Raw genomic sequence first — 14,224 nt, forward strand, 5'->3', positions numbered from 1 at the left:
ACCTTTCCTCATAAGACCTACCCTCCAAACCAGGCAGCATCCTGGTAAATCTCCTCTGCACTCTTTCCAGCGCTTCCACATCCTTCTTATAGTGAGGTGACCAGAACTGCACACAATATTCCAAATGTGGTCTCACCAAGGTCCTGTACAGTTGCAGCATAACCCCACGGCTCTTAAACTCCAACCCCATGTTAATAAAAGCTAACACACTATAGGCCTTCTTCACAGCTCTATCCACTTGAGTGGCAACCTTTAGAGATCTGTGGATATGGACCCCAAGATCTCTCTGTTCCTCCACAGTCTTCAGAACCCTACCTTTGACCCTGTAATCCACATTTAAATTAGTCCTACCAAAATGAATCACCTCACATTTATCAGGGTTAAACTCCATTTGCCATTTTTCAGCCCAGCTTTGCATCCTATCTATGTCTCTTTGCAGCCTACAACAGCCCTCCACCTCATCCACTACTCCACCAATCTTGGTGTCATCAGCAAATTTACTGATCCACCCTTCAGCCCCCTCCTCTAAGTCATTAATAAAAATCACAAAGAGCAGAGGACCAAGTACTGATCCCTGTGGCACTCCGCTAGCAACCTGCCCTCCAGTCCGAAAATTTTCCATCCACCACCACCCTCTGTCTTCGATCAGACAGCCAGTTACCTATCCAATCGTCCCACTTTCCCTCTATCCCACACCTCCTCACTTTCATCATAAGCCGACCATGGGGGACCTTATCAAACGCCTTACTAAAATCCATGTATATGACATCAACTGCCCTACCTTCATCAACACATTTAGTTACCTCCTCAAAAAATTCTATCAAATTTGTGAGGCACGACCTGCCCTTCACGAATCCGTGCTGACTATCCCGGATTAATCCGCATCTTTCTAAATGGTCGTAAATCCCATCCCTAAGGACCTTTTCCATCAATTTACCAACCACCGAAGTAAGACTAACCGGTCTATAATTACCAGGGTCATTTCTATTCCCTTTCTTAAACAGAGGAACAACATTCGCCACTCTCCAGTCCTCTGGCACCATCCCCGTGGACAGTGAGGACCCAAAGATCAAAGCCAAAGGCTCTGCAATCTCATCCCTTGCCTCCCAAAGAATCCTAGGATATATTTAATCAGGCCCAGGGGACTTATCGACCTTCAGTTTATTCAAAACTGCCAGTACATCCTCTCTCCGAACATCTACAGGTTAGATACAGAGTAAAGCTCCCTCTACATTGTCCCCATCAAACACTCCCAGGACAGGTACAGCACGGGATTAGATACAGAGTAAAGCTCCCTCTACACTGTCCCCATCAAACGCTCCCAGGACAGGTACAGCACGGGGTTAGATACAGAGTAAAGCTCCCTCTACACTGTCCCCATCAAACACTCCCAGGACAGGTACAGCACGGGGTTAGATACGGAGCAAAGCTCCCTCTGCTCTGTCCCCATCAAACACTCCCAGGACAGGGACAGCACGGGGTTAGATACAGAGTAAAGCTCCCTCTGCTCTGTCCCCATCAAACACTCAAGAACAAAGAACAAAGAACAGTACAGCACAGGAAACAGGCCCTTCGGCCCTCCAAGCCTGTGCCGCTCCTTGGTCCAACTAGACCAATCGTTTGTATCCCTCCATTCCCAGGCTGCTCATGTGACTATCCAGGTAAGTCTTAAACGATGTCAGCGTGCCTGCCTCCACCACCCTACTTGGCAGCGCATTCCAGGCCCCCACCACCCTCTGTGTAAAAAACGTCCCTCTGATGACTGAGTTATACTTCGCCCCTCTCAGCTTGAGCCCGTGACCCCTCGTGATCGTCACCTCCGACCTGGGAAAAAGCTTCCCACTGTTCACCCTATCTATACCCTTCATAATCTTGTATACCTCTATTAGATCTCCCCTCATTCTCCGTCTTTCCAAGGAGAACAACCCCAGTCTACCCAATCTCTCCTCATAGCTAAGACCCTCCATACCAGGCAACATCCTGGTAAACCTTCTCTGCACTCTCTCCAATGCCTCCACGTCCTTCTGGTAGTGCGGCGACCAGAACTGGACGCAGTACTCCAAATGTGGCCTAACCAGCGTTCTATACAGCTGCATCATCAGACTCCAGCTTTTATACTCTATACCCCGTCCTATAAAGGCAAGCATACCATATGCCTTCTTCACCACCTTCTCCACCTGTGTTGCCACCTTCAAGGATTTGTGGACTTGCACACCTAGGTCCCTCTGTGTTTCTATACTCCTGATGACTCTGCCATTTATTGCATAACTCCTCCCTACATTATTTCTTCCAAAATGCATCACTTCGCATTTATCCGGATTAAATTCCATCTGCCACCTCTCTGCCCAATTTTCCAGCCTATCTATATCCTGCTGTATTGCCCGACAATGCTCTTCGCTATCCGCAATTCCAGCCATCTTTGTGTCATCCGCAAACTTGCTGATTACACCAGTTACACCTTCTTCCAAATCATTTATATATATCACAAATAGCAGAGGTCCCAGTACAGAGCCCTGCGGAACACCACTGGTCACAGACCTCCAGCCGGAAAAAGACCCTTCGACCACTAACCTCTGTCTCCTATGGCCAAGCCAGTTCTCCACCCATCGAGCCACTTCTCCTTGTATCCCATGAGCCTTAACCTTCTTAACCAACCTGCCATGTGGGACTTTGTCAAATGCCTTACTGAAATCCATATAGACGACATCCACGGCCCTTCCTTCATCAACCGTTTTTGTCACTTCCTCAAAAAACTCCACCAAATTTGTAAGGCACGACCTCCCTCTTACGAAACCATGCTGTCTGTCACTAATGAGATTGTTCCGTTCTAAATGCACATACATCCTGTCTCTAAGAATCCTCTCCAACAACTTCCCTACCACGGACGTCAAGCTCACCGGCCTATAATTTCCTGGGTTATCCCTGCTACCCTTCTTAAACAACGGGACCACATTCGCTATCCTCCAATCCTCAGGGACCTCACCCGTGTCCAAAGAAGCGACAAAGATTTCCGTCAGAGGCCCAGCAATTTCCTCTCTCGTCTCCCTGAGCAGTCGAGGATAGATGCCATCAGGCCCTGGGGCTTTGTCAGTTTTAATGTTCCCTAAAAAACCTAACACTTCCTCTCTCGTAATGGAGATTTTCTCTAACGGGTCAACACCTCCCTCCGAGACACTCCCGGTTAACACGCCCCTCTCCTTCGTGAATACCGATGCAAAGTATTCATTTAGGATCTCCCCTATTCCCTTGGGTTCTAAGCATAATTCCCCTCCTTTGTCCCTGAGAGGTCCGATTTTCTCCCTGACAACTCTTTTGTTCCTAACGTATGAATAGAATGCCTTAGGATTCTCCTTAATCCTGCCTGCCAAGAACATCTCGTGCCCTCTTTTTGCCCTTCTAACTCCCCGTTTGAGATCTTTCCTACTCTCTCTGTATTCCTCCAGAGCTCCATCTGTTTTCAGTTGCCTGGACTTAACGTACGCCTCCCTTTTCATTTTAATCAGATCCTCAATTTCCCTGGTTATCCACGGCTCTCGAATCCTACCTTTCCTATCTTTCCTTTTTACAGGCACATGCCTATCCTGCAGCCTTATCAATAGTTCCTTAAAAGACTCCCACATGCCAGACGCGGACTTACCCTCGAACATCCTCTCCCAATCAACATCCACCAATTCCTGCCTAATCCGGCTATAGTCAGCCTTCCCCCAATTTAGCACCCTGCCCGTAGGACAGCACTCATCCTTGTCCATTACTATCCTAAAGTTAACAGAGTTGTGGTCACTATTTGCCACATGTTCCCCTACCGAAACTTTGACGACCTGACCGGGCTCATTTCCCAGAACTAGGTCCAGTATAGCCCCCTCTCTAGTCGGGCTATCTACATACTGTTCCAAAGAACCTTCCAGTACGCATTTTACAAATTCCTCCCCGTCCGGTCCCCCAGCTCTAAGCACTTTCCAGTCTGTGCCAGGGAAATTAAAGTCCCCCACTACAACAACCCTATTTTTTCTGCACCTATCCAGAATCTCCTGACATATCCTTTCCTCCACTTCCCGTGGGCTGTTGGGTGGTCTGTAGTACACCCCCAGCATAGTGACTGCACCCTTCCTGTTTCTGAGTTCCACCCACAGCGACTCAGTACATGACCCCTCTAAGTTGTCTACCCTCTGCACCGCTGTAATATGCTCCTTAACTAATAACGCTACTCCCACACCTTTTTTAGCCCCTCCTCTGTCTCGCCTAAAACACTGATACCCCGGAATATTCAGCTGCCAGTCCTGTCCTTCTTTTAACCAAGTTTCCGTCACCGCAACCACATCCAAATTCCGCACAAGCATTAAGGCCCTAAGTTCGTCTGTTTTACCCGTTACGCTCCTCGCATTGAAGCAGATGCACTCCAGACCTCCAGGCCCAGTCAGGTCCTCCTCCTCCAGAGTGCTCCTCTTCTTAGCTAGCCTTGCCCTGGCCCCCAGCTCGACCCCAGCCTCAGTATTTACTGACCTGCTGTTTTGTTCCCCACCCCCCTGCCACACTAGTTTAAATCCTGCCGAAACACTCGAGCAAAACTCCCAGCCAGGATATTTGCTCCCTTCCAGTTAAGGTGTAACCCATCCTTTCTGTACAGTTGCCATCCTGACTTGAAGATTTCCCAGTTATCTATGAATTTAAAACCCTCCCTCTTGCACCAGTCCTTTAGCCACGCGTTCAACTGTAGAATCTCCCTGTTCCGAGCCTCACTTGCACTAGGCACCGGGAGCAGTCCAGAGATTGCTACACTGGAGGTCTTACTTTTTAGCCTAGCACCCAACTCCCTGAATTTCTCTCGTATGACCCCCCTGCTCTTCCTACCTACATCATTTCCCCCAATGTGTACAATCACATCCGTTTGACTACCTTCCTTTTTAAATATGCTTCCTACCCTCTCGGAGACATCCAGTACCCCGGCACCAGGGAGGCAGACTACCATCCTGGATTCTCGTTCAGTCCCACAGAAGCGCCTGTCCGTGCCTCTAACTATTGCGTCCCCCACAACTATCGCTCTCCTAAACCCCTTCTTTCCCTTCCGGACCCCTGAGCCTGTCTCCGTGGAGGCGATCTGGTCCTCGTGGCTTACCCCTGGAGGGTCATCCCCCTCCACAGAATCCAGGACAGGTACAGCACGGGGTTAGATACAGAGTAAAGCTCCCTCTACACTGTCCCCATCAAACACTCCCAGGATAGGTACAGCACGGGGTTAGATACACAGTAAAGCTCCCTCTGCTCTGTCCCCATCAAACACTCCCAGGACAGGTACAGCACCTGCGTTCGGAGGAGAAGGTGGGAGATAGTCCCCCCACCCCTGCTGCCTTCATTGAAAGACCCACTTCCCCCCGCCCCCGGGTAGGAGGCTGCCATGCCTGGTTGGCAGTTCCCGGTACCTTGCAGTCTCTGAGAGAGCTCTCGTGTGAAGAGGATATTAGCCAGCTTGCTTTGGCAATAAGCGACCAGGGGGTCGTAGCATTCCTTCATGTGAATGTCGTTGAAGCGGATTTTACCTGTGAACAGGGAATGAGAAAGGAAAGGCTTAAAGGTGGGACCCAGGGCTCCCTCCGCACTGACCCTCCCACAGTGCGGTGCTCCCTCCGCACAGACCCTCCCACAGTGCGGCGCTCCCTCAGCACTGACCCCCCGACAGTGCGGCGCTCCCTCAGCACTGACCCTCCCACAGTGCGGTGCTCCCTCCGCACAGACCCTCCCACAGTGCGGCGCTCCCTCAGCACTGACCCCCCGACAGTGCGGCGCTCCCTCAGCACTGACCCTCCCACAGTGCGGTGCTCCCTCCGCACAGACCCTCCCACAGTGCGGCGCTCCCTCAGCACTGACCCTCACACAGTGCGGCGCTCCCTCAGCACTGACCCTCCCACAGTGCGGCACTCCCTCAGCACTGACCCTCCCACAGTGCAGCACTCCCTCAGCACTGACCCTCACACAGTGCGGCGCTCCCTCAGCACTGACCCGCCTACAGTGCGGCGCTCCCTCAGCACTGTGCCAGTTCGGGGGAATGTTGGGCTCAAATCTGAAGAGTGCGGCGCTAATCCCACACTGAGGGGCATGATGGCGATTGACTGAACCACAGGAGTGGATTTAATTTCAGCCTCTCTTTGCCTCTCTATATACGCTTGGTCTCTTTTCTGTATTGGAAGGACTAGCGTAGACTGGGTGATCGCTTTGCTGAGCACCTTCGGTCTGTGTGCAATCAGGACCCTGACCTTCCGGTTGCTGCCATTTTAACACACGATCCTGCTCCCATTCCCACATGTCTGTCCTTGGCCTGCTGCAATGTTCCAGTGAAGCTCAACGCAAACTGGAGGAACAGCGTCTCATCTTCCAGCTCAGCACTTCACAGCCTTCTGGTCTCAACATCGAATTCAACAACTTCAGATGATTAGCTCTACCCCACCTCCACCCCCTTTTGTTTTCATTCTATTTTATTTAATTTTTAACTGTTCTCCACGTTTTATTTCTTTCTTGTCTTTCTTCATTGATCTTCCCCCCCACTCTTTCCCCCTATTTTATCCCCCCTTTTCTTACCTTTTCTCCCCCTTTGCTTCCCCTTTCCCCCCTTTTTCTCAATTTTGTCTCTCTCTTCCCCCACCCCACATCTTTACCTGTCACAGTTTACCCTTTAATTTCAGCTTCTCTGCCGTTTGGCCATTCACACCCTTAATTCTCTCTCTGGGCTGCCATTAGCAGCCTTTCCCCTGGTTTCCGTGGCGATGACTCATCTTTCATTCCCTCCCCCTGCAGTATAAATATCTCCCACTTTCTCTGTCCTTTTAGCTTTGAGAAAGGGTCACCTGGACTCGATACATCAGCTCTTTCCTCTCCTTACAGATGCTGCCAGACCTGCTGCGATTTTCCAGCGTTTTCCCCTTTGGTTTCAGATTCCGGCATCCGCAGGAATTTGCTTTCATCACTTTGCCAAGTCTGTTCTCCTGATTTCCCTCTCTTCCTGTCACATCCCCATTCCCTGCTAACCACCAGTACCCCTGGCTGAACTCCCAGAGGTTTCACTTCCTGTCGGAGTGTCTTAGGCCCATTGTGAAGCCCAGGTGGGCCACTCCTTCAGCGCTGAGGCCTTTAACTCAGGCCTCTGCCTGGGTGCTCAGTTCTGTCAAATCTTAAAGGAAATGGGCTTGGTCAAGCCTGAGGAATGTTGGGTAGGTCATCCGCTCAACCCTGGGTAGGCCTTTTCCTAATTTTGCTTTTTTTTTGTGTCGAAGCCTGGGGACACCTTTGTTTCAAAGCCAACCTGGCAGACAGAGTCAGGCCTTCAAGCCTGGGTTGCCTTGTCTTTTTTATTCATGAGTAGGCCTTACTTTGTTGGCCCAGCCTGAGTTGGCCTTTTTTTCCTTTGCCTATCCTAGGTTGGCCTTTCTGTCAGGGCCCAACCTGGGTAAGTCTTTTGGCCAAGTCTGGCTAGGCCTTGGGTAAAGCCTATCCTGGAAGGCTAAGGAAACCTGCCCAGGCCAAACTATTTGGCAACAATGAGGCCAAGGCCAATGCTCCAGCCCTCCACTCCATTCTGCAACCACAACCGCCACCCATCCCCTCGCCACCCTCCGGGGACTCTGTGCGGGGTGCGGGCAGGCAGTTGGGCTCACCGATCTTGTGGGCCCGACTCGAAACGTTGATGATACGGCTGGGGGCGCTGTTCTTGAGCTGGTCCAGGAGGAGGATGGTGAGCAGGAAGTGGCCAAAGTGGTTGACGCCAATCTGCATCTCGAAGCCATCCTCGGTGACTTCCCTCGGCCCAATGGCAGCTCCTGGGCGATGGGGGAGAGAGAGGGGGAGAGACAGACGGAGGGTGGGAAGGGAGGGAGGGTGGGAGGTAGAGAGGGCAAGAGGGAGAGGGAGGGAGGGAGAGAAGGAGAGAGAGAGAGGGAGGAATGGTGGGAGAGAAGGTGGAGAGAGAGAGAGGGATGGTCGGTGGGTGAGAGAGAGGGGGGAGGGTCGGTGGGTTAGAGAGAGAGGGGGAGGGCGAGAGAGAGAGGGAAGGTGGTCGGGGGGGGGGGGGGAGAGACAGGGTGAGTGGGGGGAAGAGAGAGGGTGGGTGGGTGGGTGGGGGAAGAGAGAGGGTGGGTGGGTGGGTGGGGGAAGAGAGAGGGAGGGTGGGTGGGGGGAAGAGAGAGGGAGGGTGGGTGGGGGGAAGAGAGAGGGAGGGTGAGTGGGAAAGAGGGAGGGGAGGGTGGGAGAGTGGGAGGGGAGGGTGGGAGAGAGAGAGAGGGGGGTGGGAGAGAGAGAGAGGGGGGTGGGAGGGGGTTGGGAGGGTGGGAGAGAGAGGGGGGGTGAGAGGAGAGTGGAAGAGAGAGAGGGAAGGTGGGGGGGAAGAGAGAGGGAGCGTGGGTGGGAGGGTGAGAGAGGGAGGGTGGGTGGGGGGAGAGAGAGAGAGGGGGGAAGAGAGAAAGGGGAGAGAGAGAGAGAGGGGAAGAGAGGGGGGGAAGAAAGAGAGAGGGAGGGAAGAGAGAGAGAGGGAAGAGAGAGAGGGGGAAGAGAGAGGGAGGGAAGAGAGAGAGGGGGGAAGAGAAGGGGGGAGGGAAGAGAGAGAGGGGGAAGAGAGAGGGAGGGAAGAGAGAGGGGGGGAAGAGAGAGAGGGGGAAGAGAGAGAGAGGGGAAGAGAGAGAGGGGGAAGAGAGAGAGGGAGGGAAGAGAGAGGGGGGAAGAGAGAGAAGGGGAAGAGAGAGAAGGAGAGAGAGAGAGAGAGAGGGAAGAGAGAGCGCGGGGAAGAGAAAGAGGGAGAGAGAGAAGATGGGGGAGAGAGAGAGAGAGAGAGGGGAAAAGAGAAAGAGAGAGGGGAGAGAGAGAGAGAGAGATGGGGGAGAAGCGGGGGGGGGGAGTGGAGAGAGAGGTGGGGGGGAGGGAGAGAGGTGGGGGGGAGGGAGAGAGGTGGGGGGGAGGGAGTGAGGTGCGGGGGGAGGGAGAGAGGTGGGGGGGAGAGAGAGAGGTGGGGGAGAGAGAGGTGGGGGAGAGAGCGGTGGGGGACGAGAGAGAGAGAGGCGGGGAGAGAGAGTGGGGGAGAGAGAGTGGGGGAGAGAGAGAGGGGGGGAGAGAGAGAGAGGGGGGGAGAAGGGGGGAGAGACAGAGGGGGTAGAGAGAGGGGGGAGAGAGAGAGGGGGGGAGAGAGAGAGGGGGGAGAGAGAGAGGGGGGAGAGAGAGGGGGGAGAGAGAGAGGGGGGAGAGAGAGAGGGGGGAGAGAGTGTGGGAGGGGAGAGAGAGAGGGGGAGAGAGAGTGCGGGGGGGGAGAGAGTGCGGGGGGGAGAGAGAGCGGGGGAGAGAGTGGGGGGGTGAGAGTCGGGGGGAGAGTGTGGGGGGGGAGAGTGGGGGAGGAGAGTGGGGGGGGGGGAGGGGGTCGTGGGGGGATGGGGTGGGGGGATGGGGGGAAGGAAGGACCGGAGATGATGATGGGAAGAAGCCATGCCAAAATTACCATTTAAGCAAAACCACAATAGTCACCCCTAACCCTAACCCTAACGCTAAATCACGCCCTAACCCAACCCTCACCCTAACCCTAACCCCTAACGCTAACTCACACCCTAACCCAAACCCTCACCCCTAACCCCTAACCCCTAACCCTAACCCTAACGCTAACTCACACCCTAACCCAAACCCTCACCCTAACCCTAACCCTAACGGTAACTCACACCCTAACCCAAACCCTCACCCTAACCCTAACCCTAACCCTAACGCTAACCCTAACCCAAACCCTCACCCTAACCCTAACCCTAACGGTAACTCACAGCCTAACCCAAACCCTCACCCTAACCCTAACCCTAACCCAAACCCTCACCCTAACCCTAACCCTAACGGTAACTCACACCCTAACCCAAACCCTCACCCTAACCCTAACCCTAACCCTAACGCTAACTCACGCCCTAACCCAAACCCTCACCCTAACCCTAACCCTAACCCTAACGCTAACTCACACCCTAACCCAAACCCTCACCCTAACCCTAACCCTAACCCTAACGCTAACTCACACCCTAACCCAAACCCTCACCTTTACACTAACCTTAATCCTAACGCCCCCTAAACCTCACCTAACCTTAACCCTGACCCTGAATCTAGCCCTAACCCCTAACCCTGACCTTAACTCTAACCCCCAACACTGACCTTAACTCTAACCCCTAAACCTGATCCTAACTCTAACCCCTAACACTGACCTTATCTCTAACCCCTAACCCTGACTGTCTTACCCTTAACCCCTGACCCTAAGTCTAATCCCCAACCCTGACCCTAACTCTAACCCCTAACCCTGACCCTAACTCTAACCCCTAACCCTGACCCTAACTCTAACCCCTAACTCTGACCCTAACCCCTAACCCTGACCTTAACTCTAACCCCAATACTGACCTTAACGCTAACCCCTAACACTAACCCTAACTCTAACCCTTAACCCCTGACCCTAATGCTAACCCCTAACCCTGACACTAACTCTAACCCTTAACCCCTGACCCTAACACTAACCATAACCCTAACTCTGACCCCTAACCCTGAACCTCACCCTAACTCTGACCCTAACCCTGACCCTAACCCCTAACCCTGACCCGAACCCTAACTCTGACCCCTAACCCTGACACTAACTCTAACCCATAACCCCTGACCCTAACTCTAACCCTAACCCTGACCCTAACCCCTAACCCTGACCCTAACCCTAACTCTGACCCCTAACCCTGACCCTAACCCCTAACCCTGACCGTAACATCACAGTCCTTACCCCTCAAACCATCAACCCCGTCCCTCCCCCCGCTGTCCCCCTCCCCTCGCTATCCCCCTCCCTCCGCTATCCCCCTCCCCTCGCTGTCCCCCTCCCCCCGCTGCCCCTCCCCTTGCTGTCCCCCTCCCCCCGCTGTCCCCCTCCCCTCGCTATCCCCCTCCCCCCGCTATCCCCCTCCCCCCGCTGTCCCCCTCTCCCCGCTATCCCCATCCCCCCGCTATCCCCCCTCTCCCCGCTATCCCCCCTCCCCCCGCTGTCCCCCTCCCCCCGCTATCCCCCCTCCCCCCGCTAACCCCACCATCCTCCCGCTATCCCCACCCTCCCCCTGCTCTCCCCCTCCCCTGCTCTCCCCCCTCCCCCCACTATCCCCCCACCCCCCGCTATCCCCATCCTCCCCCCCACTATCCCCACCCTGCCCCGTTATCCCCACCTTCTCCTCACTATCCCCCTCCCCCGCTATCCCCCCTCCCCCCGCTATCCCCCGCTATACCCCTCCCCCCGCTATCCCCCCTCCCCCCCGGTATCTCCCCTCCCCCGCTCTCCCCTGCTTTCTGCCCTCCCCCCCCTCTCCCCCCTCCCCCCGCTATCCTCCCTCCCCCCGCTATCCCCCTCCCCCCGCTATCCCCCTCCCCCCGCTATCCACCCTCCCCTCGCTCTCCCCCGCTATCTGCCCTCCCCCCGCTCTCCCCCCTCCCTCCCACTATCCGCCCTCCCCCCGCTATCCCCCTCCCCCCGCTATCCCCCTCCCCCCGCTATCCCCCTCCCCCCGCTATCCCCCTCCCCCCGCTATCCCCCTCCCCGCTATCCCCACCTTCCCCCTGCTCTCCCCCTCCCCCCGCTATCCCCACCTTCCCCCCGCCGACCCGCTCTCTCACCTGCGTTGTTGACGAGGATGTCTACACGAACCTCGTTCTCAGTCACCTCCCTGGCAAAGCAATGGATGGACTCGAGTGAGGCCAGGTCCAGCCTGTAGACCACAATGTTATCATTGCACACGGCCGCTCTCAGCTGCTCAGCGACCTGCTCACTCTTCTCCAGGTCACGGCACGCCATAATCACCCGCGCACCTGCCGGCACACACCGTATGGCCGGTTAGCCGGTCGGGAGGCAGGAGTTACGAGGGAGGATGGGGAGGGGGGAGGGTGGGGAGGGCGGAGGGTTGGAGGGAGGGTGGGGAGGACTGAGGGTGGGAGGGAGGATGGGGAGGGCGGAGGGTGGGAGGGAGGATGGGGAGGGCGGAGGGTGGGAGGGAGGATGGGGAGGGCGGAGGGTGGGAGGGAGGATGGGGAGGGTGGAGGGTGTGAGGGAGGATGGGGAGGGTGGAGGGTGGGAGGGAGGGAGGGAGGGAGGGAGGTCGAGGAGGGCGGTGGGTGTGAGGGAGGTCGAGGAGGGCGGAGGGTGTGAGGGAGGGCGAGGAGAGCGGAGGGTGTGAGGGAGGGTGGGGAGGGTGGAGAGTGGGAGGGAGGGCAGGGAAGGGGGGTGTGTGAGGGAGGGAAGCGGGGTGTGTGAGGGAGGGAAGGGGGGTGTGTGAGGGAGGGCGGGGAGGGTGTGAGGGAGGGTGGGGAGGGTGGAGGGTGTGAGGGAGGGCGGGGAGGGTGGGAGGGAGGGCGGGGAGGGCGGAAGGTGTGAGGGAGGGCGGGGAGGGTGGGAGGGAGGGTGGGGAGGGTGGAGGATGGGGGGGAGGGGGAGGGAGGGCGGGGAGGGTGGAGGGTGAGAGGGAGGGTGGTGGGGGCAGAGGGTGTGAGTGGGCACAGGGAGGGGGTTGTCAGGAGTCAGTGGAGGAAGAGGATGAGGCCTCACTGAGGGGGACATCAGGTTATGGTACACAATGCTCGTACGAGAAGGGGACAGTGTGGCTCATTGAGTGTCAGGGGGAGGGTCATGGCCTCTTGAGGAGTTGGTTCATGGGGTGCAATGCCCCTCCGAGGGGGTCAGTTTATGGAGTGCACTGCTCCTCTGATGGTAACGGTGGGGTGAGGGAGAGGGGTAGCGGATGGGATGTACCATTCCATGGGGAGTGGGGGGCGGGAACGCCGTGGGTGGGATGTACCATTCCCTGTGGGCAGTGGGGTGGGCAGTGAGTGGGATGTACCACTCTCTGTAGGGAGTGGGTGGGATGTACCACTCTCTGTGGGCAGGGGGGGTGGGCAATGGGTGGGATGTACCACTCCCTGTGGGCAGTGGTGGGATGTACCATTCCCTGTGGGGAGTGGGGTGCGCAGTGGGTGGGATGTACCACTCCCTGTGGTGAGTGGGTGGGATGTACCATTCCCTGTGGGCTGTGGTGGGATGTACCATTCCCTGTGGGGAGTGGGGTGCGCAGTGGGTGGGATGTACCACTCCCTGTGGTGAGTGGGTGGGACGTACCATTCCCTGTGGGCAGTGGGTGGGATGTACCATTCCCTGCGGGCAGTGCGTGGGATGTACCATTCCCTGTGGGCAGTGGGTGGGATGTACCATTAGCTGTGGGCAGTGGGTGGGATGTACCATTCCCTGTGGGCAGTGGGTGGGATGTACCATTCCCTGTGGGCAGTGGGTGGGATGTACCATTCCCTGTGGGCAGTGGGTGGGATGTACCACTCCCTGTGGGCAGTGGGTGGGATGTACCATTCCCTGTGGGCAGTGGTGGGATGTACCATTCCCTGTGGGGAGTGGGGTGCGCAGTGGGTGGGATGTACCACTCCCTGTGGTGAGTGGGTGGGACGTACCATTCCCTGTGGGCAGTGGGTGGGATGTACCATTCCCTGCGGGCAGTGCGTGGGATGTACCATTCCCTGTGGGCAGTGGGTGGGATGTACCATTAGCTGTGGGCAGTGGGTGGGATGTACCATTCCCTGTGAGCAGTGGGTGGGATTTACCACTCCCTGTGGGCAGTGGGTGGGATGTACCATTCCCTGTGGGCAGTGGGTGGGATTTACCACTCCCTGTGGGCAGTGGGTGGGATGTACCATTCCTTGTGGGCAGTGGGTGGGATGTACCACTCCCTGTGGGCTGTGGGGATAGCAGGGATACGACAGAAGCAACACTCTTTACCTCTTTTGGCCAATTCCCGCGCAGTTTCCCGGCCAATCCCATTGCTGGCACCAGTGATGATCACAGTCTTCCCGTCCATCCGCTTTGTGCACTTGCAGGAGCCTCCGGCCAGCCAGTTCCTCAGGAGAAGGAGGCTCGTACCTTGGGGACAGAACCGGAGTCATCAAAATGCAGAAACCAGATGGAACAAAACAACTCCCTCAGTCCCTCTCCCCAGGAGTGCCGCATAATCAGAGGGTCAGAGCTGAGGGAGCGCCGCACTGTGGGAGGGTCAGTGCTGAGGGAGCGCCGCACTGTGGTAGGGTCAGTGCTGAGGGAGCTCCGCACTGTGGGAGGGTCAGTGCTGAGGGAGCGCCGCACTGTGGGAGGGTCAGTGCTGAGGGAGCGCCGCACTGTGGGAGGGTCAGTGCTGAGGGAATGCCGCACTGTGGGAGGGTC

The 14,224-nt window shown here is 56.3% G+C and overlaps 1 protein-coding gene across 1 annotated transcript in view; it reads right to left on the minus strand.

Moving 5' to 3' along the window:
- The window catches only part of LOC144487824 (retinol dehydrogenase 12-like), a 16,652-nt gene extending 2,787 nt beyond the window's left edge, over positions 1-13,865 (minus strand). The window contains exons 1-4 of the mRNA XM_078205897.1: positions 13,787-13,865; positions 11,629-11,820; positions 7,644-7,805; positions 5,418-5,534 (exon numbers count right to left, since the gene is read on the minus strand). Coding sequence (XP_078062023.1) covers positions 5,418-5,534; positions 7,644-7,805; positions 11,629-11,820; positions 13,787-13,865 — 550 coding nt within the window. The remainder of the gene's footprint in view (positions 1-5,417; positions 5,535-7,643; positions 7,806-11,628; positions 11,821-13,786) is intronic.
- Between the last annotated feature and the right edge of the window lie 359 nt (positions 13,866-14,224).

The sequence above is a fragment of the Mustelus asterias genome, unplaced genomic scaffold (genome assembly GCF_964213995.1).
Source record: "Mustelus asterias unplaced genomic scaffold, sMusAst1.hap1.1 HAP1_SCAFFOLD_1063, whole genome shotgun sequence".
Taxonomy (NCBI): Eukaryota; Metazoa; Chordata; class Chondrichthyes; order Carcharhiniformes; family Triakidae; genus Mustelus; species Mustelus asterias.